Source organism: Alosa sapidissima, chromosome 9 (genome assembly GCF_018492685.1).
Source record: "Alosa sapidissima isolate fAloSap1 chromosome 9, fAloSap1.pri, whole genome shotgun sequence".
Taxonomy (NCBI): Eukaryota; Metazoa; Chordata; class Actinopteri; order Clupeiformes; family Clupeidae; genus Alosa; species Alosa sapidissima.
The window spans coordinates 34,182,489-34,201,512 of NC_055965.1; the positions used below are offsets into that span (position 1 = coordinate 34,182,489).

A 19,024-nucleotide genomic window follows, 5' to 3' on the forward strand; every position below is an offset into this window, starting at 1 on the left:
ACGTAATTCTGTTTTTTTGGGCCTGAAAATGAGACCCACGAAATTCGTATAGATCCGCTGTGCTTCTCCGCGGAAAACCCGAATATGCAACTTTCTGGTCGCGGTCCGAACACATCCGGATGTAACTCAGCGGAAGTATCCAATCGCGCCTCGAAAATGTAGTCAGATTGTAGTTTCTAAGAAGACTGTAAAACAGACTCCGACTTGGCTTTGTTGCTGTTGAAATTGTAAGTAGTCTACCCTTGGGTGAACTTCGTTTTTGTAATGTGGTTTGATAGTCTCTTGAACAATGTGTTTGCTCGACCGTTTTATTGTGAGCCTTGTATGTGTTTAGCTTGGTTTCTTCATGGCTAGCTCGCTAGCTAGTGGGGGTTTAGCGTAGCAGTCACTTGCTACTGAAGCTGCAGGGGGAGCTATGTCGTGAAAAATGCGAGCCCAAATCAGGCGAAAACCCAGAAACAGCGAAGGAATAACCAGACCTGCATAGGGATTCTTTAATTTCTGCGCGTGTAAGCTCTGCTTGAAGTTAGCTGTGACAGACTAGCCTAACATTACTGGTTTTCATATTTATTTTTTTTGTAATGCAATGTTTATTGATTTTTCAACATAGGAAGTATACACAGCATTTGTCAATTATGGTCATATTTTCCCTTAACCCCCCCCCCCCCCCCCCCCACCTATCCAATCCCTTACCAACACATGGATCAGCATTAGTCAGAGTACAAATACATGTTTGAAGCAATCATACAAAATAAACACACACACACACACATTATAGAAAAGGATTGAAAGAAAAAGAGAAAAAAAAGAAAAAAAGAAAAGAAACAAAGCAACTCTTTAATCATGGCAATGCCAATTATTGATAGTGGAAGGCTTTGCATGGTTAATTCTAGCTGAGGAAAGTTCTAGGTACATAATGTATAGAGTATAAAACCAGTGTTTTACATAAAGAGAAGGTAGAATAAGAATGTATTGAAGATGTAGGTAGTTACTTCCATTAACCAAAATATAGAATAATTGCCTCATTTTCTTACACATGGTGGCCATATTGGAATCTTACCAGATTATACTTGATGCCTTGTATATCTTTGAGGTTGTCATAATAATAATAATAATAATAATAATAAAGCTTTATTTGTATAGCACCTTTCATACACAGAATGCAGCTCAAAGTGCTTTACATTTGAAGCATGTAACACAATAATAGTCAGTCATTATCAATCACTTTTCTTTGCTGTTTATGATATACTCAGCAACATATCAAAAATATAGAAAATGACGTCATAAGACTGGCAGCCTTAACCCTCTTACCCCCCACAAGCACGCCATATGGCAACTGTGGCAAGGAAAAACTCCCATATTCCAGGAAGAAACCTTGAGCAGAACCTGACTTAATAGGGGGAGCCCATCTGCTTTTGGCTGGCTGCGCCCTCCAATAGTAGCAGATGTAGAATAATCTGAAAATGTAGTCTACAGGATAAGATGAGTTAACTAAAAGCTTTCCTGTACAGGTATGTTTTCAGATCTTTTTTAAAAATATTTACTGAACTCGCCTGCTTGATGTACAGAGGCAGGGTGTTCCATAGTTTGGGGGCATAATGGATAAACGCAGCTTCTCCACTTTGTTTGTGGAGCACTTTGGGTACGATTAAAAGATTAGAATTGGATGATCTAAGTTTCCTTTGTGGTTGATAAGATATTAAAAGCTCAGAGATATATGAAGGTGCTATGCCATTCAGAGCTTTGTAAGTAATTAACATAACCTTAAAATCAATTCTATAGGAAATAGGGAGCCAGTGCAGTTCAGCCAACACAGGGGTGATGTGTTCTCTCTTCTTAGTCTTAGTTAAAAGTCTAGCCGCAGAGTTCTGTATGAGTGCCAATTTCTTTAGATGTTTTTTGGGAAGACCAGTGAAAAGTGCATTGCAGTAGTCTAACCTGCTAGTGATAAAGGCGTGAATTAGTTTTTCTGCATCTTGTTGAGTTAAAAAGGGCCGCACTTTGGCAATGTTTCTCAAGTGGAAATAGGCTGTCTGAGTAACTTTACTGATATGGGGCTTAAAACTTAACTCTGCATCTAAGATGACACCGAGGCTTGTTACTTTTGGTTTGACCTGGTGTGCCAAGTTCCCCAGATTACTAAGAATAATATCTCGCTTTAGTTTTGGTCCAACCAGAAGTACCTCTGTTTTGTCATCATTTAGTTTCAAAAAGTTTTTGCTCATCCACTGATTAATGGAGGTTAGGCATGCAGTGAGGGAGCAAAGGCCATCTGGGTTAGTTGGCTCCACAGAAAGATACAATTGGGTATCATCTGCGTAGCTGTGGAAGTTTACATTATGTTGACTTATGACGTTTCCCAATGGAAGCATATATAGAGAAAATAGCAGGGGACCAAGGCAGCTCCCCTGGGCCACACCAAAAGGCAAGTCTTGTTTTTCAGATACATGATCTCCTAGACTGATATAAAAATCTCTGCCAGTAATGTAGGTTTGAAACCAGTTTAGAGCATTATCAGAGAGACCCACCCACTTCGCAAGGCGGTGAATTAGGATGCTATGATCAATGGTGTCAAATGCCGCACTCAAATCCAGAAGAATAAGGATTGAGACTTTGTTTGAGTCGGTAGCTAGTCTGAGATCATTGACTATTTTTACTAGAGCCGTTTCTGTGCTATGATTTGATCTAAAACCTGATTGGAATTTTTCAAGGATACTGTTTTCGTTGAGGAAGGTATTTAACTGATTACAAACAACTTTTTCAAGTACTTTGCTCAAAAACGATAGATTTGATATAGGCCTGTAGTTGCTCAGATTGGTATGGTCAAGATTTGACTTTTTAAGTAAAGGTTTCACAACAGCGGTTTTAAAAGCAGTTGGAAATATACCTGTTTCTAATGAGGTATTTATTACCTTGAGAAAAAAGGGAGCTAAGCCATCATATACTTTTTTGAGGAATGTAGTAGGGATTGGATCTAAAACACATGTTGAGGAGCCGGTTTGAGTTATAATTTTACCAAGCTCAGATTGAGTAATAGTGCTAAAGGACCTTCATTTTGGGGGGCTGTTTTTGGGTGTACTATCAAACATATTACTTGTGTTACCAATAGCCTCCCTTATAGAAATGACTTTGTTTTTGAAGAAGTCTGCAAATTCTGCGCATCTTAGAGAGGATGCCTGACTGAGTGTATCAAAAGGTGTTTGATGCAATAGCCTATCAATGGTAGAGAACAACACCCTAGAGTTTCCACTGTTTTCAGCAATTACCTTAGAGAAGTGGTTCCTCCTCTCATTCCGAATAGCTCTATTATAATTTGCAATTTTTTCTTTTAGAATGGCACGGTGAACCTGTAACTTAGTTTTTCTCCATGTTCTCTCAGCTTTCCTACATGATCTTTTTAGATCATGGATATTTTCGTTCATCCAAGGTGTCAGTTTGCTACAGGGCCTTTTTTTAGTCTTTAAGGGTGCCACTCTGTCAAGCAGAGCGCCTAATTCACGATTGAGAGCCTCTACCATTTGATCAATGGGATGATGTAAAATATCTAAATTTATGGAGTCTATAAGAGCTATGAACTGCTGTTCTGCTCTAATGTCCAAGAGTCGCGATTTGATTGCAATTTCGGGATGAATTTTTGGAGTATGTAGTACAATATTAAAAGATACACAATGATGATCAGACATATTTATATCATTTACTGATAAGTCTGTGACTTCTATCCCTCTGGAAATGACTAGATCGAGGGTGTTGCCAAGGTTGTGGGTGGGTCCTGTAACATGCTGCTTTAGCTCTAAACTGTCCAACACATTAAGGAACTTACTGTCATGTGATAAAATTACTTTTCAAACTTTGAAATTGTTTTTGACTGTTATTTCTATCATGAATAGCAATAGAGATGGTCTATATTTTCACATTTTGGTATCTGCCATATTGGATTTCAAAATGGCCAACATCAGGTTTGTTTGGAAATCATGTCAGTAGCTTCCTTGACCCTAAAAATGAAGTGTTAGAACTTAAAATACTTTTTATCTTGTTGGGGGCCTAGCAGCGAAGCTGCAAAGGAACCCATTGAGTTACTAGCTTTTCCTATTATTGGGGGCCTAGCAGCGAAGCTGCGAAGGCACCTATTGAGTTACTAGTTGGGGGCCTAGCAGCGAAGCTGCGAAGGCACCCATTGAGTTACTAGCTTTTCCTATTATTATTATTAATATACATCCGCCATTGGAGTCTATGGCAGCCCATAGAACGCCCGGCTAAAAGGTGGTATGGTTAAACGTAGTGGTAAAGGTGGTATGATTTTACGAGACACCCTGCTCACTTGAGCCATCTACCGGTTGTTTGGGTTGTTGCAGCGTCTCACTGGAAAAATACAAATTAAAGTTGCGTGATACCGCGTGATCCCACGCGCGGACCGCGAGTGAAGCTGGCCAAGTCGAAGCACTGCCCACTGTAATTCGATGAGAACGTTTCAGAAACAATACAGACAACAGCATACGATTGGTTTGGCTCTCGCCTTAGGAAGCTGGGCCATAGGCATTCACAGCAGCACTAGGTCAGTGTGATTCAGCGACGAACGAAAGAACAAACAAGAACTGGAAAGGCAAACCAGTTCAGGTCGTTCATTTTAAAGACCCGTTCGAACGAACTAGTTCGTTTTGGGGCCCCATTGAAATGAATGGCGGAATGTTCAAGGATTCTAATTCCGATTGTGACATCACAGCTCTGATTGTTTAAGCTTGCACCTGGAAGAGTTCTAAGCCACCTGGCAATGTCTAATGGGCTGGGCTGGGCTGTCTGTGTATAATGAAGGTGTGTGCATGTAACTTTTGACCAGTATGTCCGATTTTCATGAATGAGGTACCGTTGGAATCCTCGAATGAATGAAGCCCAGTTCAATGCCTTGCCAGCACTAAGTGTAAAGGTAATGTAAAAAAAGATGAGACAGCGCAACGCGCTGTTATTCTCTATTCAAACTTAATCATGTGTACAGTTGTATAGATTATTACATAGAGAAACACACTTTCATACAGATATTATGCACATCCACGCAGCACTACCATTCAAGTTACTCATCATTGCCCGGCAAGAAGTCCACAATCAATTCAATTGTCTTGCCACGATCTGTGGAGCTTACAGACAACGTTAAATTACTATAGGTTCTGTATGCTATTTAAAGCCGACCTAACGATGAGTCCCTTCAAGACGGTGTGTTGCAATGCATTCTGGGTGCTGTGCTGTGATTCGACGGCTCGTCACCTGACCCACCAAACAACATGCTTGAACTAAACGTAGAGTAAAAATAAATCGCTACCAAGGCTCCAAATAGCAACACACTTACACCGTAGCATAATGAGGGTATCTACATGTAAACCGAAGCATTGAGAACTGTGTAAGTCTACAGGCAGTTTATTAAAAAGAAAAACAGTACCCTTCACGTCTCGTTCACATATACAGACGGGCGCCATCTTGGAAACAGAACTCTCTGGGTAAATCTCGCGTGAAACTGAGAATGAGAACTGAACGCAACAGGATATACACGGAAGAGATGGCGGGTGTGTTTCTTGTTAATAAATTGCCTTTACACTTACAACGTTCTCAATGCTTCGGTTTACATGTAGAGACCCTCATTATGCTACCGTAAGTGTAAAACTTTTTAATAAATTGCCTGTACACTTACAACGTTCTCAATGCTTCGGTTTACATGTAGAGACCCTCATTATGCTACGTAAGTGTAAAACTTACAGCAAGTACGGACGCAGCTCCAGAAAAAACACGAGTTGAGTTCAGTAAAGCTAACTTAGTCCAGCTTCACCTAAAAATACCACCCCCTCTAAAAACTTACGACAAGGCCAGTAGCAGTGATATAAATGCTGTAACGAAATTCGAAGTGTAAATATACAAACTTTATGTTAAAAGTGTAAGAACCTTTTCCCATATGAATGATTGGGAAACAGCTTTCATAACAAGACCTCCGAAATTCAGAAAAACATGCATTAAAATGTGCATGCATTAGACATGATTCTGGCGATTTATATAAGATCAAGTCAGATGCTACATCACAGATCTGTGGACACAACGGTGCCACATATGATACACTAGCCCACCTCCACTGCTGAAGTGTCAACGTTAAAATATTCACAACTCCACAAGGTACATATTGTGTATAGTAACATCTTACCACTCTGATAAAATCCCTGCACTGTTAATGGTGTGTTTAGCTGTAGACATGTTAGTTTCACAATGTATCTAGTACAACACAGGAAGAAAATAAACATGGTATAATATCACATCATAAGGTTTATTGAAGAGATGGACTCTAGGTAAACATTGTAATGTTCTTCTCCTAGCACCCTTAACTGCAGGCAACACGTGTCAAATGTCCTCAACAAACTGGATGTTTAGATGTCAGTGGATGTAAAGGTTAAGGCTTTATGGTAACTGTGGCATTTCACAACAGCAACAGATGTAGTCAAGTCAGATACATCACTGCAGATGCAATAATCAGCCTTATCAGAAGGCTCTGTCCGTTAATTTGACTAGATGAGTAGACCTTATGTGCAGATGTCAAATATTGAAATTGATATAAAATACAGTAGGACTTTAGTGACATAGGAAGAATGGAACAATTTGGGAGGCAATTCACGAAGTGCATTCGAAGTGCAAATATGGTTTAAATGTGTAAACAAGACGCCTGATGTTTAATATATGTTAATGAATGGGCACATTATTGTGTACAGTAATGGGCTATCAGTAGTATGTAAACAGTTCATGTGTTATGTGATTTACATAAACTAGTAAACAGCAGAAATGTTAAAAGCTGGTATTGTGTTTCCTGAATTCTTACATTCAGGCATTCAAATGAAATGTAATTAAATAGCATATCAATCATGCAACAATGCAAAAACAATGAAACTAGTGTAGGCCTAATTATATTTTACATTAATAAAGCAGTACTCTGATGTGCATGCTTTCACAAACTTTTGTGAACAATCTTAGCACTTTAAACATTGACTGTTTTGAAGTGCATGTAGGCAATATAGTATGTGATATCATTACAATTTGATGGGGGGGTGGGTTCATGTAGGTGGGCCCTATGACCCCAAAGTATGCTTTGACTGGGCCTCAGGTCAAAGAAGTTTGAGAGAGGCTGATGTAGACGACAAAGCAGCAAGGAGGCGTTGTGTGATCATTTAAACAAGTTTTATGACAAGGTCGATGAGAGTGGGAAAAATCGTACATTTCTGTGCAAACTTTGCCCGCACTTCAGTCACATTCAGTCACATTGTCTTTTAAGAAAATGCAGTCCATTTTTCGGTTCCAGCAGCCAACAACCTCAGAAGTGACCCTTCAGGCCTCTCAGGAGGCGCTGGCCTTTAACCGCAGCCAGAAGAGAGTCAGCAGAAATTTGATTGCCTTTAAAAAATCTGACTTCTTAAAAAATCTTAAACTGGCTGCATTACGTGATTATTTCTGAGATTCTGATACGTTTTTAACCATGACCTATACACAGTTCTGGTTTGAAAATGTATCTCTTAAAATAATCACTTTATGCAGTCAGCTTAAGATGGCTTACTAGCAACTAACTAATTACCCTAGCAACAACCTAGAAACCACCCCTGTAATGTCAACCTAGCGACCACCATAGCAACCAGCATAGCAACCACATTATTTATGCGTTTTAGCTTATTGGATGTTGCGTTAATGCAGATAACTTTTGATCCGTGTGCCCGATTTTCATAAATGAGGTACCGTTGGAATCCTTGGATGAGGCCGAGTTCCATGCCCCTGATCAAACCCACTCTTGCAGTTCCTCGGAACTGCAATTCTAGTTTACTTTTGGACTTTTATTATATAGTTAAATGTTGAGACTGATGGGCACTTAAATCTAGGGGGTATTTGATGATCACTGTAAAGTTTTGTGTAGTTAAAAAAGTGTTGGAATTTCCAGCTATTTTTTGCGAGACAAGGCAGTCCCTTTCACTCATTCATTGAACGTGCGCTGTGCTGTAATGGAAACCTTATTCCCAGATAGCAAGGTGACATTGATATGATGTTGATTTTCCATCCAAATCATCATTTTGGTTGAGATTGAAATCTCAGTGGTAAATAGACATTGAATCAGCATTACAATCCTGACAAAAACCCGACAGTGCATGAATATCGATAAGAGAGATATTGAAACAACATTGGTTTATAGTTTATGTTGCCATAATCGATAGAGCATCGATACATAGTTCACTAAAAGATATTGAAAAGTCATGGATTTGTGGTTGCCTGGGAAATCTTAACGTGGTGATTGAAAAGTAGTGGATTTATAGTTGACCGCGCGACGACGTTTGAACTGTCCAGTTCATTTTAAGCAACTGTCCAGTTCATTTTCAGCAACAGTTCGTCAGACCAACGGGGGTGTTCAGCTCTCTGTCAAGTTCACTCCTCCTTAATGGTAAGCAAGCATTTATTTATCAAACGATAATGTTTTATTGTAAAAGTGTACTACATTAAATTCGGTCATGTTTATAGTCTATGTACATTGTACTGTCAGATTTACAAACTGATTCAAATGCTAGGCTAGCTAAATTTACTTGCTGTTGTCAAATTAATGTTTAGGCTAACTTACGTTATGGCAGTTCATCATAATGTTAGGTTAACGTTACTCGGCAGTCTGATTTATAATTAGGTCCTACCTTTGTTGTCAGTAAGTTACAGTTTATTATACTCATGATAATAAAATATGAAGTAGTGCTAGGCCTACCGGTAACGTTAGCTTCAAGGCTGTCAAAATTATAGGCTGAAGATGTGCTGCTGGTTTACGTGGAGATTTAGCTAACATTTATGTAACTCCTGGTGATCATATTTTTGTGAGTTTAATAGGCTAACTTTAGCAATACTGATATAAGTCAACTTTAAGTCATATCTGACTAGACTGCTATCATTAACCGTTCATTGGGCAGCAAAAGTGTTCGGACGAACAGAGCTGCCCGAATGGCTGGTGCTGCTAGCAAACACGGCATGTTCAATGAGCTCACCCAGCTTGCGAAACTGAATTATTCTAACACCATCTTCAGCCTGGCATTTTGACAGCAAACTCAACAAACATATAGAATATATATTCTATGATTATTCTAAAGTTTCAATTATAAGTAGCCTTCAGTTGAACATATTTATCTAACACTGTCTATCTCTTTTTCTTCTGTTTCTGTTAGGTGCCACTTCACTCTGCTACTGGATGGTGGAGGGCTAACTGCGAACGGGTGGTCTATGAATGCTATACTGAATGGATGGCAGGGAAGCACAACACACGTGAATTTCTAAATGAAGAAGAGTTAATAAATGCACTTGATTTTCAAACTGATAAGTTGTCTGGTTATTTATGCACGATTGTGTAGCCTAAACCAGCCATACTAGGCCTAGTCAAATTGATCCTGGCTGTATATAAAGCAGGATGTGAATTTCCCAATATTTTTCCAGATTAAAAGTGGTTTACTGAGGTTTAATATCAATTGAAATACCATTGAAATCGCATTGATCTTTAGTTTGGTTGTAATTTCAACGTTGTTTCAATATTCATTTTAATTGAAATACCATTGAAATTCCGTTGATCTGTAGTTGGAATTTCAACATTGCTTCAATATTAACCCTTTAGGCGCCGGGTTTTATTTTTAAAAATACTAGATTTTGATATCTAATTTTCAGAAGGCTCTGGCTGGAAAGTGGTTTGAGATAGAGACAAAGTGTAAATGAGACAAATATTGAGAATGACCTAAAGTTGATGGAGAGAGTAAATGTTCCCATCTAATTTGCATATTATGACGTCATATGGCGGCGGCCATTTTGGATTATGTGATTTTCAGGAAATACCTGATATTTTGAAAGAGAGTTTAACTTATTTAATCAGATTCAACCCCTCCATCCATTTATTATGTTGTCCACATATCAAATGAACAGGAGAAAAGTAAATTGTAAGCCAACAGACGTAAACTAGAACTATTACTATACCACAACACTCGAACACAAAATGTAAAAAAGTTTTTTTTTTTTTTACCCACCACCACCCCTCCCTATTAGAGAACATTTTTATTTTCTTTTTTCTTCTCTTTTTCATTATTATTATCATTATAATCATTATAATATGATAATGATAATAACAGTAGGCGTTTTTTAGCTGCAGAGGCCTAATAAACATTTATAGTATAGATACAGATAAACATTTATAGTATAGAGTTTGGAACATCTCATTGCAAAGCAAAGTACGAACTATGAACAATAATTAGAACGAACGATGAACAATAATTAGAACCCCCCCCCCCCCCCCCAGAACTATTACCATACTGCAAAACTCATCTAAACAGTAGGCATCCCTTTTTTTGTTTTTGCTTTTATACTTTTTTTTTATAATTTTCTTTTTATATACTGTGGCATATAGTAGCACACACACATGAACAGAAAGCTGGTGATTTGTGTACAGAGCCCTAATGTGTTTCTATCTATCCAGATGACACTGTTTATAGTTTGTCAGGGTGTGGAACCTCTCATTGCATGGAACAGCACACAGGCCTACCCCACACTGTTTGCACCTGTATTGTGTCTGATGACGACCTTTAGGGCGGCTACGATCGGAGCAAACAGCACAGTCTGGACGATCGTCAGCAGCACAGAGCCAGTGGCGTTCTGTAAGCCTCAGTGGCCTTTCTCCCCCCTCTGCTGAAGGCCTTCCCCGTATTTTTTTTTCTCTCTTGGAGAAGCCCTCAAGCAGAGAAGTAATAACATCCTGCACAAAGCCCTTCAGTGTCTTGTGTGGACCGGCAGTCATGCTGCAGTAAATTATATGGGCATTGACCACGCTTATGCTAAGGATTGCGTTCACAATCCGACTATACCACTTCTTTGACCGATGTGGAAAGAGGTAGGTTTTCATCCTCTGGTCAGCTGTGTCTACTCCCCCCATGAATGAATTGTACCTATCCACACACACTGGTTTATTTATGTTCCGAAAGCCACTGTCTGTGTTTTTGGATCTGATCCGTTTCCGGACACACGAGTTCCCATGAAGAGTGGACAACAAATGGAAACGCTTTATGTCATGCCACGCACATGCCAACATTTTGCCATTCCTCATGAACACTGGGTCATCTCCTCTGGCCAAGGGCAACTCAGTTTTTCTCATAGCCTTTGGCATACCTCGCCTTTGGCTACTGACTGTCCCACACAAGCCAGTGTCATTATTGGCCAATTCATTTGCTACAGCTGGTGACGTGTAGTAGCTATCCATAAATAGCTCATGCCCTTTCCCTATGTGCTGGGCCATCAGCTGCCGAACTAGAAGATGGGTGGCACCTACATCAGTGGCCTCATCACCATGCTGTCCAGTGTACAGGGACCACTCCAGAACATACCCTGAGGCCATCCTTAAAAATATTTTCGTTTGCCGTAACCCGACCGACCCTGTCAATTTAGAACCGACCCAAATATTTATTTTTTTCCCCTTTTAGTCCGACCGACTTGCCGGTTGTAAATTTGCGTTAATACCGACCGATTGTTTTTTTTTACTCTAAACAACCAATACAAATGCAATAAAATAATATTTCTTTTAGTAGGCCCAAGTATTGTGAATATAAATTGCCTACATGCAAACGTGGCTCACTTAAAAAAAAAACCTGTGGCGTCATCTCTACACCATTGGTTTTACGCATGTCACACTATGGCCTACGCTTCGTTTCATTCACACAAACTGATGACGCTTTTACTTGGCACGAAGTTCTGGAAGAACTGTGGCCAGATCTTTTCTCATCCCTTCTCCCCCTAGTCTAACGGTGACCGTGTCGGAGTATTGAAATTGGTTGTGGTCTATTCAGCATTTCTCAAAATATGGGTCCGCAACATGGAGACTGCTGGTCCGCGGAGTCGTGGAGTGAAATTAGGCCCGGTGTTTCATGTGATAATTTGCTGCGCAGTTGATCAAGTAACCGCGGATCGACGAAAAAAGAAAACAAACGTTTCTGCTATCGATGTCATTAAACATGGAGCCCTACAATTAAGTGGTGGTATGAGCATTCATTCAATGCGCGTCTGCGCGAGAGAAACTGAAACTAATCGATAACGTTGGTATCAAAGCTCCGCTTAAACCTGTTGGAAGGCTATTTATTTATTTAACGAAACTTAATAGAACAACGTTGTTTTTTGGAACTTCCTTAGAAACAGAGCAGAGACTGTATAATACACTGTATAGCATTGAGTATTGTATAGTCAAATTTCAATATAACGTGGCCAAGAGCTATTGTAGCCTTCTTTCTGGGTACATGTAGATGAGCCCTATGACCCAAAAGTCTGCCATGACCGGGCCTCAGGTCAAAGAAGTTTGAGAAAGGCTGGTCTATATAACCTGCATCAGAATGAGGTTTGCAATGGTGCGTCTGAAGGCACGGGTTGAAGACCCAGTCAGTTACGTCACGATATGCACATTTGTGTAAATTCATTCCTACGTAATCACCATGACCAAAATTGTACTTTTTTTTTTACTTTGAATCTTGGAAAAAAAAATATATTGACCTACCTACCGACCCATTTTTAATTTGTTTTGGCTGTTACTGCAAACAAAAATATTTTTAAGGATGGCCTGACTTGGCGTCACTCAAAACAAATGCCTTGAAACCATATTTATCCGGTTTGTTCGGATTGTACAATTTCAATGTGGACTTGCCCTTGAAAGCTATTGTCATCTCATCCAATGAGAGTTCTTTGCTGAAAAGCGTGGGATGATGAGGTCAATGATTGGGCGCACCTTGAACAGCCTATCATAACCTGGCTGGCCCCTCTCGACATAGTCATCGTTATTGGCAAAGTGGAAGAAAGACAGGATGATTTCAAATCTGTTCCTACACATCACTTTCCCAAATCCAGGTGTATGAGTGGGCCAAAATTCTGCCCAATAATCCTCAATCTCTGATTTCTGCACCAGCCCCATGCTCAAATGGAGTGACAGGAAGGCTTTCATTTCAGAGACAGTGACATCATACCATTCATGAAAACGTGAACTTGGCATTAGTTCATGAGAGCCTAGGTACTGATGAGCATATCTATTTGTCTCCACTGTAATGTGATTCCAAAAGTCATCGGTTAGAAAGAGGGACAACAAATCTATAGGCCTTGAATCAGTGCTAAGCTCTCTGTCACCACGATACCCAACTTGCTCATCAAATGGCTTTATCCATTCCTCATACACTTCCTCATCTCTCAAGTAAACCCAGCCATCATCACTATTATCATCATCATCATTTCCTGCCCTGTTCTGCCTTCCCCTGTTGCCTCTACCATGTCCACCTCTCCTATAGACACTGCGACTTCATGTGGCTCTGCCCCCCCTTCCATTTTGCAACGGGTTATTATCGCTACATTCATCCCTATTTAGACCACCCATGCTGCCTCTACGACACCCACCAGCCCTTCTACGAACACTTCGCCCACGTCTCCCCCTGCGATCACCACTAGAATTGGACTCGTTTGTGCTTGAACACTGCTGCGTCGCATGGCTGCTCCACTGCCGCGCATGGAGGCACTGTGGCCGGCCTGATAAAACGAGTGAACACTAACGCTGGTCCCAGCGCTAATCTCACCCATTTCGCTACGTCCAACACATCCATCAGTTCCCCTACTGATACTACGAGTTTGTGTATAATTTCCTCTACCACCTACGTTGGGAAAAGGGTTGTGTGTTTGTGTATGTGTTTGTGCTTGTGCGTTTTCCACGCTTTGCCCGGCAGCGCCAGACACAACGTGGCTATCACGCTCACTAAACGACCGACTATCATCTTCCGGAGTCAGATTTTCTCCTTCAGAATCAGAATTGGCGAATAGGAGACCTATCACTTCAGTACGGGTCAACTTTTTGCTTGCCATTTTCGACTAAAATCCTGCTAAACCAAGTAACACCGCTTCAGCTCAATAGCTCCGTGGCTCACTATCTCCGGTTTTTCACCCAACAGCTTGAATGGCACTTCCTCGAAACTTTTTGCATTGACACCATAATGCAATGCTGTGCTTGCGTAAGTATGGGATGTCTGCCATCTAGTGGAGGGGAGTATAGACGAGATTTAACACTCTACTCGTAGAAAACTGCTGTTTTATTCAGTACTGCGCGGTGTCGCAAATATGCGACTTTGGCGCCTAAAGGGTTAATAGAGGGTGCAAAATGTTATAGGATCAATGTTTAAGTGCGACGTTGACTCAATGATTTTAACATTGACAAAATAATGTTGATTTAACATAGATTCAATGAGTAATTGCTATCTGGGTTGCGTATCCAAGTAGCCTAAATTGAGTTATTTTTTAATTATGCATGGTTTACTTTTTATTAAATTCGTAGGCTGGAATGCCTCGCGGCAACAATTGTGTTTAAATGTAGTAGCCTACTGCTTCAGCCTCTGGTAAGCTCAAAAGTGGGCGGCTATGGTTAGCTTTAGAGCAACGTGTTGGAGACCCATGGTGTAACGAGACAAGGGCTTTGTGCCGCTGTTGTGTAATTTATTGTCTTTAATCATGTTTAGGCTATTTTTGTTCGGGACAACAACGAAATAAGATCAATACAATTTTCTTTATTTGTCATATATGCATAAATAATCATAATATACACGTCTTCTCATAGGCTCCTCAAGAAATACGCACTGAATAACGTTTGGCTGTAGCCACTGGATAGGTACCCGCCCACCAACATTTACGCTCATGAGAGCTCGTGCCCAACACGGACTTTCGTGCACGGAGCTGGTTCCAAATGATCCATGCGTCGCCTTACTTGAAAATGGCGTATGCTAACACGCCGAAGCTAAACTGCAAGCTCTTGACCCCCTGGTTGTAGCCTACTGGAGATTTACAACTACACTTATGATACATCAGAATGAATACGACTTCACAACGATACACAGAAAAACAACAATACCAATGACTTCGCTAAAATGTCGTTTGAGACACAATTGGCATATCCCATTCCCAAAACTATTCCTACCTATGAAAAAAAATATGCCCTTGCTGATCATACTGTAGGCTAGCGCCCGTATCCTATAGCTACCCAGTAGCGCGGTGAAGTTAGCTAGACGACTTCGCTTGATTCCATAATCTGACCCTATCAAAGGAGCAGGCCAACACGATAGGCCCTATTAAGGTTTTGCACCTACGTCATAATGTCGTGACCGTTTGTTTACAACTAGAGTGGTAAGAATGGTAGGCAAGGCACTGCAGAGAGTGGTAGGCAAGCCTACAACAGTCAGTTTGCATAGGCTACACATAGTTACAAATAGCTTCAAAATTGAAATTTTAATATCAAATATTGACCGGGATGCCGACCACTTGTGTATGCCCTAACAGTTGGTTTTACAATAAGAAGCAAAAAGGCGACGAACGACCGTTTAGCCTACCAATCCTCGTGGTTGTGGAGGATGATCATTAGCAGCTGTGAAGTCTTTTATTCTCAAGATGGCCTAATGGTGTAGCCTACTGTCTACGAAGACGTAGGCTAAAATACAACTATCTACAGTCATCCAAAAATGAATTGCCAGAGATAGGCTATGAAGGGAAAAAGTGCAGCATTTTAAACATGGCAAGATTTTTTTTTTACAGTTTGTTCTAATTTGTCTCGTGAAATTCGTGCTTGTGGACATCAATCACCTATCTCCTGTCCTATGTCACGTTATCATGAGTGTCATTTGATTATATAATCACAACAAATGCTAATAAATGAAAACAGAATAGGCTTATGTGCTATAGCCTACAGGTCAGTTAGGCTAACTCCCGTCTGTCAAAATAAACTGATTTGATCCTATGTTTAGCGATCACACAAAACTTAACACAGCAACCTCAAACACCACTGTTGAACCTAGGCTACTGCTTCAGTCATGTAAGAAATAAGCAGTTTATGAATTCTCTTTACCTTTATCTTTATTATCTTTTATCGCTGTTATGTTATAATATGTTACAGGATTCATGACTTTAACAACATAATGTTACATGATGCTGACTGACGCTGCATGGCTATGTACATAGGCTACCGTTTTAACGTCTGCTGAGTCTACTGCCTACCAAAACCTGTCGCTGTTCAGTTCAAGTTAAATTATCAAATATTGTTTGATTTTGTCTCAACTTTCAGAGGGAAGACATGTTCCTTTCTGGCCAAATTTCACAGCTTCTAAGAAAGTCTATCGTCTTCGTGTAAACCGAGTTTTGAACAGAGAAAAAAAGTTAGGCTACCATACCGCCGTCATGCTATCCGGCAAAAGATTCTTTGGACGCCGCTATTTATGGATTTCCGGCTCCCATTGACTTACATTGAACACATGTAAACAAAACGTCAATTATGTGCTCAAACTAACGCCGCTGACTTATGAAAACCACCATTCCACTTTGATACGAAACTACATAATTGTACAACATTTATACAACAAATATCACAGAATTTGGATCAAGTAATGTGGAGAAATCTTATGCAAAGTGTCAACCCCTAACAATGTGCCCATTGCCCAAATTTATGGTCGACTAATGTCGAATGTCAGAGTAATGACATTGAAAAAGGTACCTTAATGATACACTTTAATTTATAAAGGTACGAAGTATAAAAAGAAAAACACAATTTATCAGATGGATTACCCAAATAATTTGTAACAAAGTACAACATTTATTCGAGGGCACATCTATTCCCAGAACTATAATGGGTGTTAAACATTCCACAACCACTAGATGGCAGCATGACACAGCACATAAAGTACACCTACGTGTCGCTGCGACCTGAAGGATGGCGTGGTTGAATATCCACTTCTCCTGCACTTCGGGTCTAATAGCGGGTGAATTGTTTGACCACCAGATGACGCCATTCACTGCACCTCGGGCCTAATAGCTGCTGTGTAATAAGCCTCGAGGAGCCGATGGTTACACTTGTTTTATGGGCGTTGTTAGCCACGCTGCGCAAGCTGGGTAGGCTACAGAAGAAGCCAATAGGCTACAGTCGCGTGTGTTTGTGGTGATTTATTCCATGTATTAACAAAATAATAATGTAACATTAAAAAAATAGCCTACATAAATTAAAAAAAAAAAAAAACTAAATAATTACACCAAAAAAGTAAAGAAGCTTTATCATTGATATATAAGCTTACTGAAAATCAAATATAGGCCTAGCCTACAATTGTGTTGCACAGACAATATGTCCTACAGATAATCACAACAGTAAGAACATAGGCTACCTAAGTCATGACGACACGAGGGCTTAAGTCTCATGTTGGCCTATGACTACGTAGCCTAGGCTACCAAGCACGTCTGTGTCTGCGACAGTGAAATAGCTCCAATATTAATTGTGTCGCCAATAAATATATGCTAACATGAATCTCATCAGTCACCTATAGATAAGGGTTAGGCTATAACATATGTAGGCTATAATGTAAAAATAGGGTCATATCATATAATGTTGACTTATTAAGATGGGGGAGAGAGCTGGACATATTACACTGAACTAACTGTTCATTGTTGAAAATCAATCAAAAGTTTGTAGTTGATCCGGATGTCATTGGTCGCAAGGACTGTTAATGGGTGTATCCACAATTGGGACCTTGTTACAAGTTGGTCTTTCAGCTGCTAATGCAATCAGTGGCCATCAGAAAACATGTTAGACAACTGAGGAATGAGATGCCACACATAAAATGTACAGTCAAACAGAACCCACAAACATCAATGGGAATCAACCAAACACTGCAGGGAACCATGTTATTGTCAATCAGCACTCTGCCACGCTAAATCAGACCCTGCTTATGTTTGTGCAGAGCAGAACAGATATTTGTAGATATGGTGCAGGACCTGTTAAGAGAGATTGGCAGCTCAGTCTCCCTCATATTAGTCCCTACGGTGAACAATGTAATAGCATAGTGCTGCTGCTTCTGATGTGCAAGACAAGACAGGGTATATATTCATAATGTGACAGGCAGAAGAACAAAACAATACATCTTCAAATGTTCATTGCTTATTACATGTGTTATAAAAACAAAATCCTTGTCTGCTTTCTGTGTTTTTGCATGCACCTGTCTACAGGGGTGTAAAGACATATTTGTCATTGTTTGTATGTTATAGTATTTGTTGATTTCCATTTATTGCCCATTGATATTGCATTCACATTATTGTTTATTATTGCTATTCTCCTTATTAATGTAGTGTCACCAACATTTAAAATAATATCAACTGACACTGTTATTCATAGCCATATTTATTCTGCTCTTATAAGGTAATACAGTGCACATATTTATATTTCATTTATACTACTCTAAACCACCTTCTGAAAATCAACTGTATAGTAGTGCACCATATTTCTTGACCTGTCTCACCACCTGCCTATACTGTAGGCTACTTACACCACCTTACTTACAACACTTTGAAGAGCCAAAAACAAAGCTCAGCACACCTGTTCTGTGCATCAGCAAAGTTGGAGGGTTAATTTATGAACCATCACTTCTAGCTGAAACATCACTTCTAGTAGGCTACTGGGGAAATTCATCGGCAACACTTTATTTTAATGTGTCGCTGTTACAGTGTACCTAATTAGGTACAGTGGTACAACCTGTGTAATAACATGTACTATCAGGTACTGTACTATCATTGTACTTGCATTATGTATTTGTGGGTACCTACATAGGCTATAGTTGTTACATTGTAATACTGAGTGCTTTTACCAAACTTTGCCAATTTGCCTACATTTTCATCAGAGGCAAAGAGCTGACCTGAGACCTGCTGGATGGGGTAAATCTGGTCATGATATATTTGATATACAAACCATTCTTAGCTCCAGTCAAGGCCTCATTGTCTTCAGTGTACATGTAACAGCTGTGCTGCTACAACCTTGTTACTCTTTGATACAGTGGAATAAACCTATTAAGTGTACCAGTTAATTACTTACATGCACATATGACATGTATGTTGTGTCTTCGATGTCTTGGAACAGGTCTACTAATTCACATGTACTGTGTGGTGTAACAGCAGACACGTTTCAACACATCAATTACAA

At 39.9% G+C, this 19,024-nt stretch overlaps 2 protein-coding genes and 1 long non-coding RNA gene across 4 annotated transcripts in view; 1 reads left to right on the forward strand and 2 right to left on the reverse strand.

The window, feature by feature from the left end:
- The window catches only part of LOC121718954 (interferon-induced protein 44-like), a 163,054-nt gene that overhangs the window by 139,757 nt on the left and 4,273 nt on the right, over positions 1 to 19,024 (reverse strand). The gene's annotated exons all lie outside the window — the stretch shown is intronic.
- On the forward strand, positions 8,392 to 9,352 carry LOC121719066. Its single transcript, XR_006034126.1, has 2 exons — positions 8,392 to 8,443; positions 9,204 to 9,352. It is a non-coding gene; the product is annotated as an uncharacterized LOC121719066 (long non-coding RNA).
- Positions 10,481 to 13,614, reverse strand: LOC121718520 (piggyBac transposable element-derived protein 4-like). Its single transcript, XM_042103528.1, has 3 exons — positions 13,451 to 13,614; positions 12,614 to 12,738; positions 10,481 to 11,394 (listed from the first exon to the last, which is right to left on the reverse strand). Exons 1-3 carry the CDS (start codon positions 13,612 to 13,614, stop codon positions 10,481 to 10,483), a joined length of 1,203 nt encoding a protein of 400 aa, XP_041959462.1.

Bases quoted from the DNA above. Each gene is read 5' to 3' on its own strand.
- LOC121718520 (XM_042103528.1), bottom strand. From the start codon at position 13,614: ATGGGTGAGATTAGCGCTGGGACCAGCGTTAGTGTTCACTCGTTTTAT. The intron at 12,739-13,450 runs GTTCGTAGAAGG...CACGCTTTTCAG, and splicing joins GGGGGAGACGTGGGCGAAGT to CAAAGAACTCTCATTGGATG. The intron at 11,395-12,613 runs GCCATCCTTAAA...GGATGGCCTCAG, and splicing joins TTTGAGTGACGCCAAGTCAG to GGTATGTTCTGGAGTGGTCC.